The sequence below is a fragment of the Lynx rufus genome, unplaced genomic scaffold, assembly GCF_022079265.1.
Source record: "Lynx rufus isolate CCGP_SWC_20201006 ecotype Redwood Valley unplaced genomic scaffold, mLynRuf1.p SCAF_8, whole genome shotgun sequence".
NCBI classification, from domain to species: Eukaryota; Metazoa; Chordata; class Mammalia; order Carnivora; family Felidae; genus Lynx; species Lynx rufus.
In genome coordinates, this window is record NW_025814896.1 from 86,465,478 (window position 1) to 86,478,300 (window position 12,823).

Sequence of the window (12,823 nt, forward strand, 5' to 3'; positions counted from 1 at the left end):
CCCAAATTAGAGGCTTAAAACACTAATAAACCATAATTATCTCAAAATTTCTGTGGGTCAGGACTCTGAGATTGGCTTAGTTGGGTGGTTGTGACTTGGGGTCTGTCATAAGACTGCAGTCAAGATGCTGACCAGGGCTGCAGTCATCTCTCAGCCTGACTAGGGCCGGAGGGTCCACTTTCAAGATGAGTCACTCACATGGCTGGCAAATTGTTGCTGGCTATCAGCAGGGCATCTCAGCTCCTTGCCACAGGGATGCCTCCATACAGCTGCTTGAGGGACCTTTTGACATGGCAACGGGCTCCTCAGAGCAAGTTATCTAAGAGAGCTAGAAGGAAACCACAATATCTTCTGTGACGTAGCCTCAGAAGTCACACATCATTTCTGCAATACCTTATCAACTACACACAAGTCAGTCTTATTCAGTGCGAGGAGGGGAGGGTGTGTTTGAATACCAGGGAAGGAAGGACATTGAGGATCATTTCGGAGGCAGGGTAGTGCAATGCTTTATGAATCCCCGAAACTTACCTGACAACAAAATTATTGTTTAATGAAGCATTCCGAGACACTAGGATTCCATGGTACACTGGTGGGGGGAAACCACCATGGATGGTAAGTGTCTTAGAGGATCACAAATGGAGGGGAGAAATCATGCTGGAAAATGGAGTGTTAAGTGTGCACTGAGGACTCTCCAGGGGGCATCTATGAAGCTAAAACTGAGTTCCTGCCTTGATCGGCTCTTCCCTGCCAGTCCCAAACTATTCGGAAGGTCTATACTCTTGTGAGCTGTTTACTCTCTCTGCCCTAATAGGGTGAAAAAGTCAAAGTTCACAGGCTGAAAAGAAGAACTTCTCACAGAGTCTCCAAAATCTGGAGATGGAGACAATCTAGAATGCCCGGCTGTTCCACGCTGGGAGCAGCCTTTTCTTTGGGACTGTTTTTGCTATTCCCAGCCACGTCACTGGACCCCTACAGTCTCTTTTATGATCTGCACTAATAGTGCAGTAAGGTCACTGGAATGAATCAGATCACAAAGGCACCGTTCATCTCTACTTCATTTGCACAATGGCTCCTTTGCAAAGGTCCCAGCCCCAGGGTCGGAGCCAAGGTGCTTGGAGGAAGTAATTTCTCATCAAATGTTTACAGTGACCTTATCAACAGACGCAGCGTAAGAAAGCAGAGGACAGGGATAAAAAGGCTAGAGAGTGAGCAAGAAGTAGGAGTGGGGAAGAAATAACGGAGAATGAAAGGGAAGGTGCATGAGAAGAAGGAAAGAATGAGAAAACACGCACAACCACACTCACGCGAAAGCCAAAGGGCGCTTTCGCCATCTTCGGCCACAAGGTGGCACCCTTTGAACTTTCTTTCCGCCCCCCCAAAAAGGAGAAAGGGAGGAGAGAGGGGGGCAAGAGGAGGGAGAAAAGGCAAGGCAGTCTCCCAACCAAGAACAATCTGAAAACCCACCCCATAATATTTAAAAGCTGGGACAAAGAAGCGTCAGGACGAAGCTGCTTCCATTGCAAAACGTCAGCGCAGCCTCCCGAGCGGTCCGCCGCCAGAGTCTGGAGCAGCCCCTTTAAAAAAGCGGAGTGCAGTATTGGGATTTTTGAAAACTGAAACCTAGAAACAGAATCGAAGCGGAAACCAGAAGGAAAGCCTTGAACTCCTCCAGACAATTGCTTCCGGGGAGTTCCAGGAGCGCGAGGGGGAATAAAGGGCCCGCGAGCAGGGCCCCTCGGATGGCGCGTCCCTGAGGGTCCAGACGAATTCGAGGCGCGTGGGAAGCAGAGGTCCCTACCCTCTCCCTGGGCTGCAGGTCATGGCCACCGTGGAGCAGAAAGCCCTCGGCATTGGCTTCAAGTGTCTCTCCTTGGCCACTTTTGTGCTCATCTGCGCCGGGCAAGGGGGACGCAGGGAGGAAGGGGGTCCAGCCTGCTACGGGGGATTTGACCTGTACTTCATTTTGGACAAGTAAGTGCCATGAGTTGTTGCACCCTGGGCTCGGCTGATGATGCTCGCTGCCGGGCTGGGCTTGTTGGCAGCGAGGCTTTGAGACAGGCACGCGTCTCCAGGGACCCAGAGGGACCGCGGGGGTGGCCGAGGCCCCGCGCTGCGCCTCTGTCGGGGAGCGCGCCTCCCCATCCTTCTTCGCTGCAGCGGGAGCCCGCAGGGGCGTCGCTGCTGGTTCGAGGGGAAAACCTACTTTCCGCCTAGCTTTCTGTGAATGAGGAGCCTGCAAAGGAGTGTGAGGATGTGTTGACCTAATACGTTTCTGTGAATCTTTTCCATTTGCTTTAGAAACCTGGTGAGAAGGGCGTGCTTTGGAGAGGCAGAACTTCCAGGCAAGGCTGGAGTGGGCTTTTGAAAGTCAGTCCTGTCTTTGAAAACAAACAAACGACAACAAAAAAAAACCCCACATTCTGTCCTGCATAATGCATTGCCTTTGTTCCTAATAATACAGTGCACGCTGACTGGGCAATTAGTGAAAATATAAGGCGGATTTCTCAACTTAGACACTATTGGGTTTTAGGCTGGGGAATTCTTTGTTGGGCACCCTTGGCCTCTCCCAGTAACCCCATACTTCCCCGCTCCATGCTCCCTCTCTTCTGCCCCCTTTCCCCCCTGTCCCGCATTGGTAACAACCAAAATTGTTGCCAGACATTGCCAAAAGTCCCCTGTGTGTAAATTCCCACCTGCCCTACCTTGGCTTGGGACCTCGGATACAGACTGAGTCAAGTTCTTGGTAATTCCACTGGTGGGCTACCTGGGAGGTGCAGGAGCCCTGGTTTCCTTAACAAAAAGGATAAGAGTTAGACTTCAGGTCTGCTCAAAGGAGAGCTGAACTCTCACCAATTAAACATTTCCCAAATCCCCTTAGATTTGCCAAGCCCACAGTCATTCCAGGAAGCTTTATGCTATCTACTAAAATCCAGCTTCAACAATAAAAAGCCCCTCAGAGAAGATCCATGCTCATTAAAACTATGTGAGCTCTCCGGTGCCAGGAGAGGAGCTTGCTGTTAACAGTGGTGGGGAGATGAATTTCACAGACTGGAAAGTATTTGGGAGTTGGAAAAAGAGTCCCGCAAAATAAGCTGGCCAGCTAGACACCAAATGTGCTTTGCAGTTGCCCCTGGAGTTTGATTTTTCCGTAAGGGCTGTTTTGAACTCCAGATTCTTTGGATGAAAAATGAAATCTCTTTCTTAGAGATTTATGAGAAGGTGGATACTGAGAATATACTCTAATACTAAGAAATGGAATTTCTTTTGTTACTTCTAGTGGCTGGGGGCAGAAGCTCACAAATTCAGAGACTGTCTGAAAGCAGTCAGAGGTGCCCATCATGGTGCTTCCCCCCCCACCCCAAAAAGGCAGTTCAGAAGGACAAACAGGAAGACTTGAAAAAATGGACAGAACCACCATGCCCCTGAATGGATTGACTCCACACGGGAGAGATAATCAGTTCTCCCCCAAATTAATTTGAAGTGAATTAAACATTTAAATCAAAGTTCTGTAGGAATTTATTTTGGTGGTGAGAGGAATTTAATAAAATGACTCCGCGTTTATCTTAGAGAACAAAAAAACTGGTGAAAAAGAGGTAAAACATTTTTAGAGAAAGATAATGAAGAAGTACTTATACCTTCAAATATTAAAATGTATTACAAGGCAAATGATTACAAACAGGATGGTAAAGGCCAAAGAATAGGTAGACAGAATAGAAAATCTAGAAGGAAATCCAAGAACATGTGAGCATTTAGTGGAAGTTCAAGTCAGTGGAGAATTAATTTGTTACTTTAAAAAATGATTCTTGGACAAATGGTTGGTAACATGGGGGGGGGAAGGTGACATTTTTGTTTTACACCACAAACCAAAGTAAATTCCAGAAGGACTGAAAATTTAAATGTTTGCAATGAAAGGATGAAACAACCGGAAGAAAATTTAAACAAATATTACTGTAACCTTAGGTTTAGAGCTTTTAAAACAGGAGGACAGAAACAACAAAGAAAACGATGAAAATATTTAAATATGTTCAAATTTTCCATTTCTATAAGCGAAAATATGTCAGAAATAAAAGATAATAAGAAGCTACAAAAACTTTGACAGCATAAATTATTGCTTAAAGATTGACCTTAATATATAAAAAGCAGTTTTAAACAGATGATTCCAGGAGAAAATAGGCTTAGTACATAAATAATTCACAAAAAAACATATGAAAATCAGTAAATAAACAAAAAATTTCAACGTCACTAGTAATCAAAGAAGTGAAAAAAGCAACCAAGATGTAATTTTTATTAAGTTAGTGGAGATTTTTTTTAAATTATAATATTCAATATCGGCCAACTTGTGGGAGGAAAGCACTGTCATATCTTACTAAGGAAAATACAAATTTGCATGGTCTTTCTAGACTGGTGATGTCCAATAGAACTCTCTGTGATGATGGAAGTGTTCTATACCTGCTCTGGCCAGTATGGTGTCTACTAGCCATATGTAGCTATTGAGCCCTTGAAATGTGGCTAGTGTGAACAAGGAAGTGAACTTCTTATTTTACTTATTTTTAATCAATTTAAGTTTAAATAGCATGTGGCCACTGTATTGGATAGTGCAGGCAAAGAGGTAATTTGGCAACATGTATCAAATGCTTTTTTAAAAAATGGGGTTCTACTTTTCCATCTAACAATTCTATGTCCTAAAGGAAAAGTCAAATATACTCTCCAGCGAGTGACTAGATGTATGTTCATGGCAGTGCTGTTTATAATAATAAAGCTGAAAATTACCTAAATGTCTAACAACAGTGGATTTCTTAAGTTAGGCATGATATTAGCAAAGCATTGAATATGCAAACTGTGCATGCTTGTAAGATATTTTAGGAGAAGTATCTAATGCTCATGATGTACTCTTAGGTGAATATTATATTATTATGTACTCTTAGGTGTATTAATGTACCAATATTATGTACATTAAGATTCTATCTTTGTAAAAAAAAAAAAAGGTAAACACACACATGTGTATTTCTTGATTTACCTAATATGTAATAGTATTCCTGTCTGGAGGATAAGATTTTTAAATTCTTTTCTTGTGTTTTTCTGAACTCTCAAAATTTTCTACAATGGGCATATGTTACTTCTATATTCAACAAAAATAAGTTACTTTGACTTAAAAAAATTATTTCAGGTGTGAGGAGGTCTCTAACCAGCGTGCTGAGCCCCAAGCATATGATAATTATAGAGGCTGCTGCTTCTTTTGTATTTAAACCTGGAGAAAATTTCTAAATGCATCATGGGATGCTCTGCAGTGCATTGGGGACCCAAAAATGCTCTATGAAAGAAATAATGGGGGCCCCTTTGGAGGCACCTACCTTTATATTGAGGTGGACTCCTCTGACTTCTTTTAGTTGTCCAGTGGCTTGAAAAGAGAGGGTATTTTTGTGCTGAATGAAAAAATTGCTAGCACTTGATGGTGTGCACACTTCAGCTTGTGCTCTTGACCCAGGCCAATTTATATGATTGTTGAACATAGGTGGGGGATGAGCCCAAAGGCAGTGATTGCAAGAGGCCCCTGGTGGTCTCTAAGACATGGTCCTCTGTCCTAGAAAGAACAGTGCTGTCCAGCACCCAACCACAGCAGAGCGGAAGGGAAAAGAATGCTGACTCACTTTTTCCTTGGGCATCTAAGATACTTTGGCTGGCTACACACTGTCTACAGGCTGAAACTAAGGAATCCCAGGGCACCGAATTCACCTTTCTTCTCCCCACCCCTCAACTCCCTTTTCCCTGGTGAATGGTCCTCTTTTTTTCCATGACATTAAAACTCAGCCCATTCCACCTTTAAGCAGGATGCATCTCTGGCCTGGAGAGAACCCAGATTATACATTTAATGGAACGTCGTGTTTTCCCAACCAGGAGCAAGACTTCATAATGATAACCTAGACTACCACAGTAACACAATAGGGCATTATTAGCGGCTTTGGCGATGGGGCTGGTGGACTGGGCTTCACAAGGCTTTATACTGATGGAATTTCATCTTCATTTAAACATGCTTTTCTGGTTACAGTCAGGAAAAGTAGATTGCTGGGAATTCAATCAGGGATTTGAGGAGTCAGATTTGGAAGGCTTTATGCAGAGAAAAACAAGGAGAAGCTAGCTTCCTTTCACTTTTCCAGGGGTCCTCTAAGATTCATGCATCCTGTTGAGTGGTCCATGGACATAAATGTACCTTTCCTCTCTCCCAGGGCTCCCCTGCTATGATACTATACATTTATGTATCATACATTGGTCAGTTTTATAGGGAATGGTTAGTTACTTAAATGGAAAAAGTGGATTTTCCATCATGAGTCTTGGGGAAGTGCTGGCTATATTCATGAGTGCCCTAAAGACTTCAAATAGGGGCAACTGGGTGGCTCAATCTGTTAAACATCTGACCAGCTCAGGTCACGATCTCACAGTTCATGAGTTTGACCCCCATGTCGGGCTCTGTGCTGTCAGCTCAGAGCCTGGAGCCTGCTTCTGATTCTATGTCTCTCTCTCTGCCCCTCCCCCCACACATGCGCGCGCTCTCTCTCTCTCTCTCTCTCTCACTGTCTCTCAAAAAAAAAAAAAAAAAAACACCACATTTTTTAAAATAAAAAAAAAGGACTTCAAATATAGGATGATGTCGGTAGCAGGAGGCGTGGAGGAGACAGGGGGCTGGAGGGGACAGTAAGCACCAAATAACTTTATTGATAGGACTTTCCAAAACCACAGCCAATAATATATCCTTACATTTGTAAAGGCTCTCCACAGGCTCAGCATGTCTTCTTTTACCACTAGAGCCCTCTGCTATTTCCTTCCTGTTTGGTAGGAAGGAATTTTCTCTTTCTCTTCTCCCCATACAAGGAGACCCCATTGCCACTCGCCCAGAGTTCTACCCTCAGCACCACAATTGGATGATTCCATAGTGGTGATGATCTGTAGGACCATTACCATGTGTTATACTCCAGGGACATGGCCGTTAAATAGATTCTTGTAGCATTAGACTGGGAACTTCACCACTGGGTATGGTATTGTTTTCCTGAGAAAATACTTCTGGGTTCCCAACTACCAACTTACAAAAGAAGTCTTTAGAGTCAGAACTGAAGTCTCCTGATACTTACACATTCTCACAAGTGCCCCAAAGACAACTTTTCTTGGTAGCTAAGGCAAGCACTAGTGTCCTTAGTTTACTGATGAGCAAACCGTTAAACCTTTGTTCAACCCACTGGATTAAGTGACCTGCCCGAGGACCTAGGATTAGCTCATGACAGAGCTGGGCTGATGTCTGATCCTGACTCCGAGCCCCGCTTTCTCCACTCATCGCTGCCCTGTGTACTTGGGTTATAATGAGAAGCACATGGCAGTCCAACTAGAGGAACTGGGTGGGTTCCAGGAATGAAAAATCCCTGCATCAGAGTTTCAGTAAATGATGGTACATAAGGCAACCAACATTACTTAATTGAGGAACTACTGCTTTGCTAAATCAGCTATAGTTGATTGAAAGTTTCAAGGACTCCAGCCCCCTGCAGCCCACAGAGATGAGAGCTGATGGCTAGGACTCTAAGGTGCATTCAGGATATCTGATTAGGATGCAGTTAACGGTCCAATAAATTGTTAATTTGTTCAGATTGAATCTGATGGAAAAAGGAAATTCAACTCTTGTAGACGTGTTGAATGTTTTCAGATGTAGCTTGTTTTCAGGAATACCTTGAAAGAGGGCTTTGAGTAATAAAAATGCAAAATTAGCTCTGAATAAGGAAAACAAAAAGTCCATTATAAGATATCTTGAAAATGCTACAATAATAGTTATGAGAGGCCTCATTTAAAGAAAAAAAAAAATTTCCTCAGGGGCCAGGAATCAATCAATCTCTCCCTTTCTCTTCTCTTTCTTCCCTTCTTTTCTCTCCTTTTTTCCCTCCTTCCTCCTCCCTCCCTCCCTTCCTTCCCAACTCTTTCTTTCTTTCTTTCTTTCTTTCTTTCTTTCTTTCCTTTTTGTATTGAAATGGATTTTATGGTTGGTTTTAAATGTTTCTCCAGTTAGGCTCCAGGTTTGAAAAGGATGTATTAGACTAGTTAATAGTTGGTAGAACTGCCTACAATTTGGAGATTGGCATATGGGTCAAAAATAAAAATAAATAAGGCATAGGTGTTTTGTTTTGTATTTCTGTCTGGATTAGCCAAGTAATTGCTTCTAGTTTCCTTAGCTATGGAGACCTGGTAAAACCCAGTGTCAAGTTGAGAATAGAATCCAAGAGTGTTGGAGGAAGGCGCCTGTCCTAAGATAACCTGTAATTATCTTCAAGTGCTAAAGGACTCCCAGAGGTCCAGAAACAAACTCTGGCATCCCTTAGCAAGGTTTGGCTGTCACATAAATGCAAACGGGATTTTCTCTCTGCTAATTTGGAATGTATGTCTATTTTTGATTTGTGGCCAAGAGACTGGATTTTGCCTTTCCCAGCGATCACTCAGCAACAAAAGACAAAATAAGTATTTGGACATCTCCTGACATGTTTCCCAGACATGCCAGTTTCATACTGAAAAAAGTAATCAGGTTTCTTCATTTTGGCTGATTCTTTCATTCATTTGGCATAAATACTTTCTCAGTTCCAATCACAAGTGTGTACTCAATTAAAGATATAGGTAACACAGTGTCTATTGCAAGCATGTCCCGTTCTGGGAGCTGCAAGGAATGGAAAAGAAGCAGGAAGCAGTTCCAGACTATTTGCTTTTTAGGCTGAAGGATATTAGAAGGATTCTAGGCAGCCAAAGCTAAAGGCTCCTGAGGATTTGGGGCAGGGGGCAAGTAAAGTCAATTTTAGATCAACAATAAAAAAAATAGTAAGTAACATTTACTGAGCCCTTGCTACCTGCCAGACACTGTGGTAAGTGCTTTACTTGTATTACCCCATTTAGTTTTTACAACCACGTAAGGTTAGTACAGTCATGATCACCATTTGACACATGAGAAAATTGAGGTTTAGAAAGGTTAGCCAAGGTCACTCTAAGTGGTGAAACTCAGCCTCAAACCCAAGCCACTCTGACTCACGATCTACGCACAAAGCTGAAAAAGATCTAAACATGCAAATGAACGTTGAATCAATCAGGATAGGTTAAGTTATGCTGTAATAACAAACAATTCCCAAAATCTCAGTGACTGAAAGCAACAAAGGTATAAACTTTTGTTTATAATCTCTGCCTACTCCACATGTTGGATGGGAGTCAGCAAGGGCTCTCTGCTCAGGGTAGTTGTTCTGGGAGCCAAGCTGGTGGAGACGCCATCTTAACACCAGCTTCCACCATGACAGCTACAAGAGAAGAAAATGCTGGAGGGTCTCTCACTGGCAATGAAATGCTCCAGCAGAAACCGATACACATCCTTCCACTCACAACACATTGGTCAGAACTAGCTACTTGGCCTCAGCCTATGGAAAGAGGGTGAAAAAGGTCATCTTCCCATGTCTAAAAGGAGAGGAAAGCCAGATATGGGTGGGCATTAAAAGCCTCTACTGCAAACCTATAATTATACACAGGTTTGGCCTGAGTAAGCAAGAAAGGAGTAGTCACTGAGAGAGGGCAGAGATACGTAAGACAGATGGGAAAGGGTTGGTTTTGAGCTAGATCTTGTATTTATTCATCAACCTGGGATTCCTGTCAGACATGATAGTTCAATCTGCCCATGAGGCAGTGATGGCTCCTGCTCTTTTCCCCTCTTCCCCATTCTTCCCACATCTTAGTGGGTAAGGAGTTAAATTAGATTAAATGGAAAGCAGAAATGGAGATTAGACAAGCTTTCCTGCCACCTTTGTATTACATGAACGTCTGAAAACTAAGAATCTCTTTTTCCATAGTTTATAGGATATGAGGGAACTTGGGAGGCTGGCAAGGGAGAGCAGCCCCCGGACACTGCAGCAGCTGAGCCCAGAGGATGCCCATGTATTGAAGAAACTTATTCAAAGCTTAAATCAAACACCAAATGTGTTTCTCAGTGAGGGTGCTGTTGACAATGTTAGTAGGACATTTTTTCAATGTGGGGATCTGTAGGATGCTTAACATTACTGATCCTTGCTTTGTAAATGCCAGTAGCCATCTTGATCATTGTGATAACCAGTAAATAAATGCTCCTACATTTATTTCTGAATGCCTTCTTATGAGATAGTACTGCCCAGGTCGAGAACCCCTGACTGAAAGACGGTCAGGTAGAGCAAGGCATGGCAATGATGTTGATTCCTAGCATCCCTGGACTGCAGCTGAGCAGGACGAGCATTTTGTCTGGAAGAAATGGGAAGGTTTCATTGATAAGGACAAGTGGAAATTGTAGACCTTGGAAATGAATGTGTTCAACCAGTAGTTCTTTTTTTTTAATGTTTATTTATTTTTGAGAGAGACAGAGTGTGAGCGGGGAGGGGCAGAGAGAAAGGGAGACAGTCTGAAGCGGGCTCCAGGCTCTGAGCAAGGTGTCAGCACAGAACCTGACACGGGGCTCGAACTCACAAACTGTGAGATCATGACCTGAGCCAAAGTCAGACGCTTAACCGACTGAGCCACCCAGGGGCCCCTCAACCAGTAGTTCTTAACCAAGGGCCAGATCAGAACTTGAGAAGGCCAAGGCAAGCATGTATATTTTGGAAAAAATGCCCAGGTGATTCTGATGTGGGTCTCTCCCTCCCACAATAAGTGGTAAGAGTGAACAGGAAGACAAGGAAATCTGCCCCATAATGATGTCCTTTCTCCTCTATGGTGAGATGTCACTGAGGCAGCAGGCACCTCAGAACTGGAGACCAAGCAGAGTTCTTACTTTAGGCAGTGGTAGAAAAGTCCAACCTGATGAGGAGAAGGAAGAGCAGAGATCAGACAGACTATGCACTGCCCTTTAGTGTTACCAGGCCCTATCATGTGTGCATATATATCTAGGCCGTGTATTTGCCAGTACAGTCCTTTGTTCCCTTTCTATTGAGATGTCACACATGAAATGTGGCTCCAGTGCCTCAGGAGAATGAACCAAGGCTCAGACATAAGCGTTAAGAAAGCCAGCTTTGGAATCAGACATCTCTGGCTTTAAACACCAGCTCAGCCTTTTCACCAAGCTTTGTGACGTTGTTGAAAATTACTTAGCCTCTCTGAACCTCAGTCTTCTTACCAATCAAATAGGCCTTAAACTTCTGCCTCACAGAAGTGTTATAGAATAACATTAGATTAAAACCTGTAATGAAGCATTTGGTATGCGAGTACCCAAATGACAGATGGTAATGGTGATGGTGATGCTGCTGCTGGTGGTAATTACCCCTGGAGAAAGAGGATGTGGGTCTCTAACAAAAGACACCTCCCTAGATTCCAGGCAGGACTACCTGGCTAGGAGAAGGGATACACCAATTTAATGCAGAATTTTCAAACCATGCTAAACTTCTGGAGGTCTCTGGTTCTCAAGGATTTCACATTTTAGTAGAAGAGACAAAGGGCTAGGGAAACAGAGTTGGTAAAATAATTTTGGGTGAGATGTGAGAGGCCTAGGAGGCTTCATAGAGGAGGTAACTTTGGAGCTGGAACTTGAACACTGAGCGGGATCTTGCCAGGTAACCAAGTAAAGAAGAAGACATTGTTCGCAAAGGGGTAACATACAGGATAGCAAAGTGACCCACCTCCCTTGTGGTGTAAACATGACAGGGAGAGTGACAGGAAAGAATCTAGGAAGAGTGGATTTTTTAATGTCAGCAATAGGTTATGGGATTAAAGTTTTCTAGAGACAAAAGTGGCAAGCTTCTATCTATATCCCACCTATTCTTGTAGTAGGAATGAGGAAGAGAATAGATGAAATTGAGAGCTCTTTTGTAGTGAGGAGCAACAGGACCTGATGAACATGGGATGTGGAAGAGGAAAGAGTCTTGAGAGAGTAAGGAGGAGGTTTCAGAAGGAAAGAAGGCTTGGTGTGGATGTGTTGAGTCTGAACACGTAGGGCATTTGGGTGGAGATGCTGAGCAGGCAGTTGGATTTATACCCTGAGACTGAGAATAAAGATTTGAGTGTTGTTAGCCCAAGGGTAGTAGTCGAAAATGTGGATATGAATAATAAATAATACCGAGATGATACCAAGATAATCTCAGGATTTTTAAAATGTCAAGAAGAGGTGGAGTTTATTGACAGAGATGGCCAGGGTCCAACCTTAGAGGAATTGCCAACAGGAATATCTGTGCCAAAGAAGAAACTCCACTAACTGAGAAGAAGTTTCCAGAACAGTCAGAAGAGAACCAGAGAAGAATTGTACTACCGAGGCAAGGGGAGAGAGAATTCCAGTGGAAGAATAATCCACTGTTTACCCCTTTATGTCATCTTTTCCTCTATTTCTAGTCTTGGTGAATGACATCACCACAAACCCCAGCCACTTACACCAAAGATCTGGGAGTATCTTTCTCATACTGCAAGGCTGGACAACACCTGCCCTGACATCTGTCCTGTGATCATCCCACATGACCCATTCTCTGCCTCCTCGGTGCCTTAGCTCAGGCCTTTCCCTTTTCTCAACCAGTTCACTGAAATAGTCTCTAAATTGGTCTCCTTACCTACTTTCTTCGCCCTTCCCCCACCCCATGTATTCTTGACAGTGGCACCAAATTAATCTTTTTAGAACACACATCTAATCTTGATATCATCTGACCCATCCTTTGACCTTTAAACACTTACCCAGAACTCTTTTAGAGTAAAATATGAACTCTTTAGCAAGGCATTCAAGAGCCTTATTGCTCAGGCCACTATTTCCCTAGTTTCATCCCTTACCACAACCTACACCCTTTTAATTTCCAACAAAACTGTACCATGTGGTTCCCCG

General features: G+C 43.3%; 1 protein-coding gene across 1 annotated transcript in view; it reads left to right on the plus strand.

The window, feature by feature from the left end:
* The first annotated feature begins 1,819 nt into the window (after positions 1-1,819).
* The window catches only part of ANTXR1 (ANTXR cell adhesion molecule 1), a 215,069-nt gene continuing 204,065 nt past the window's right edge, over positions 1,820-12,823 (plus strand). Inside the window, exon 1 of the mRNA XM_047069742.1 lies at positions 1,820-1,971. Coding sequence (XP_046925698.1) covers positions 1,820-1,971 — 152 coding nt within the window. The remainder of the gene's footprint in view (positions 1,972-12,823) is intronic.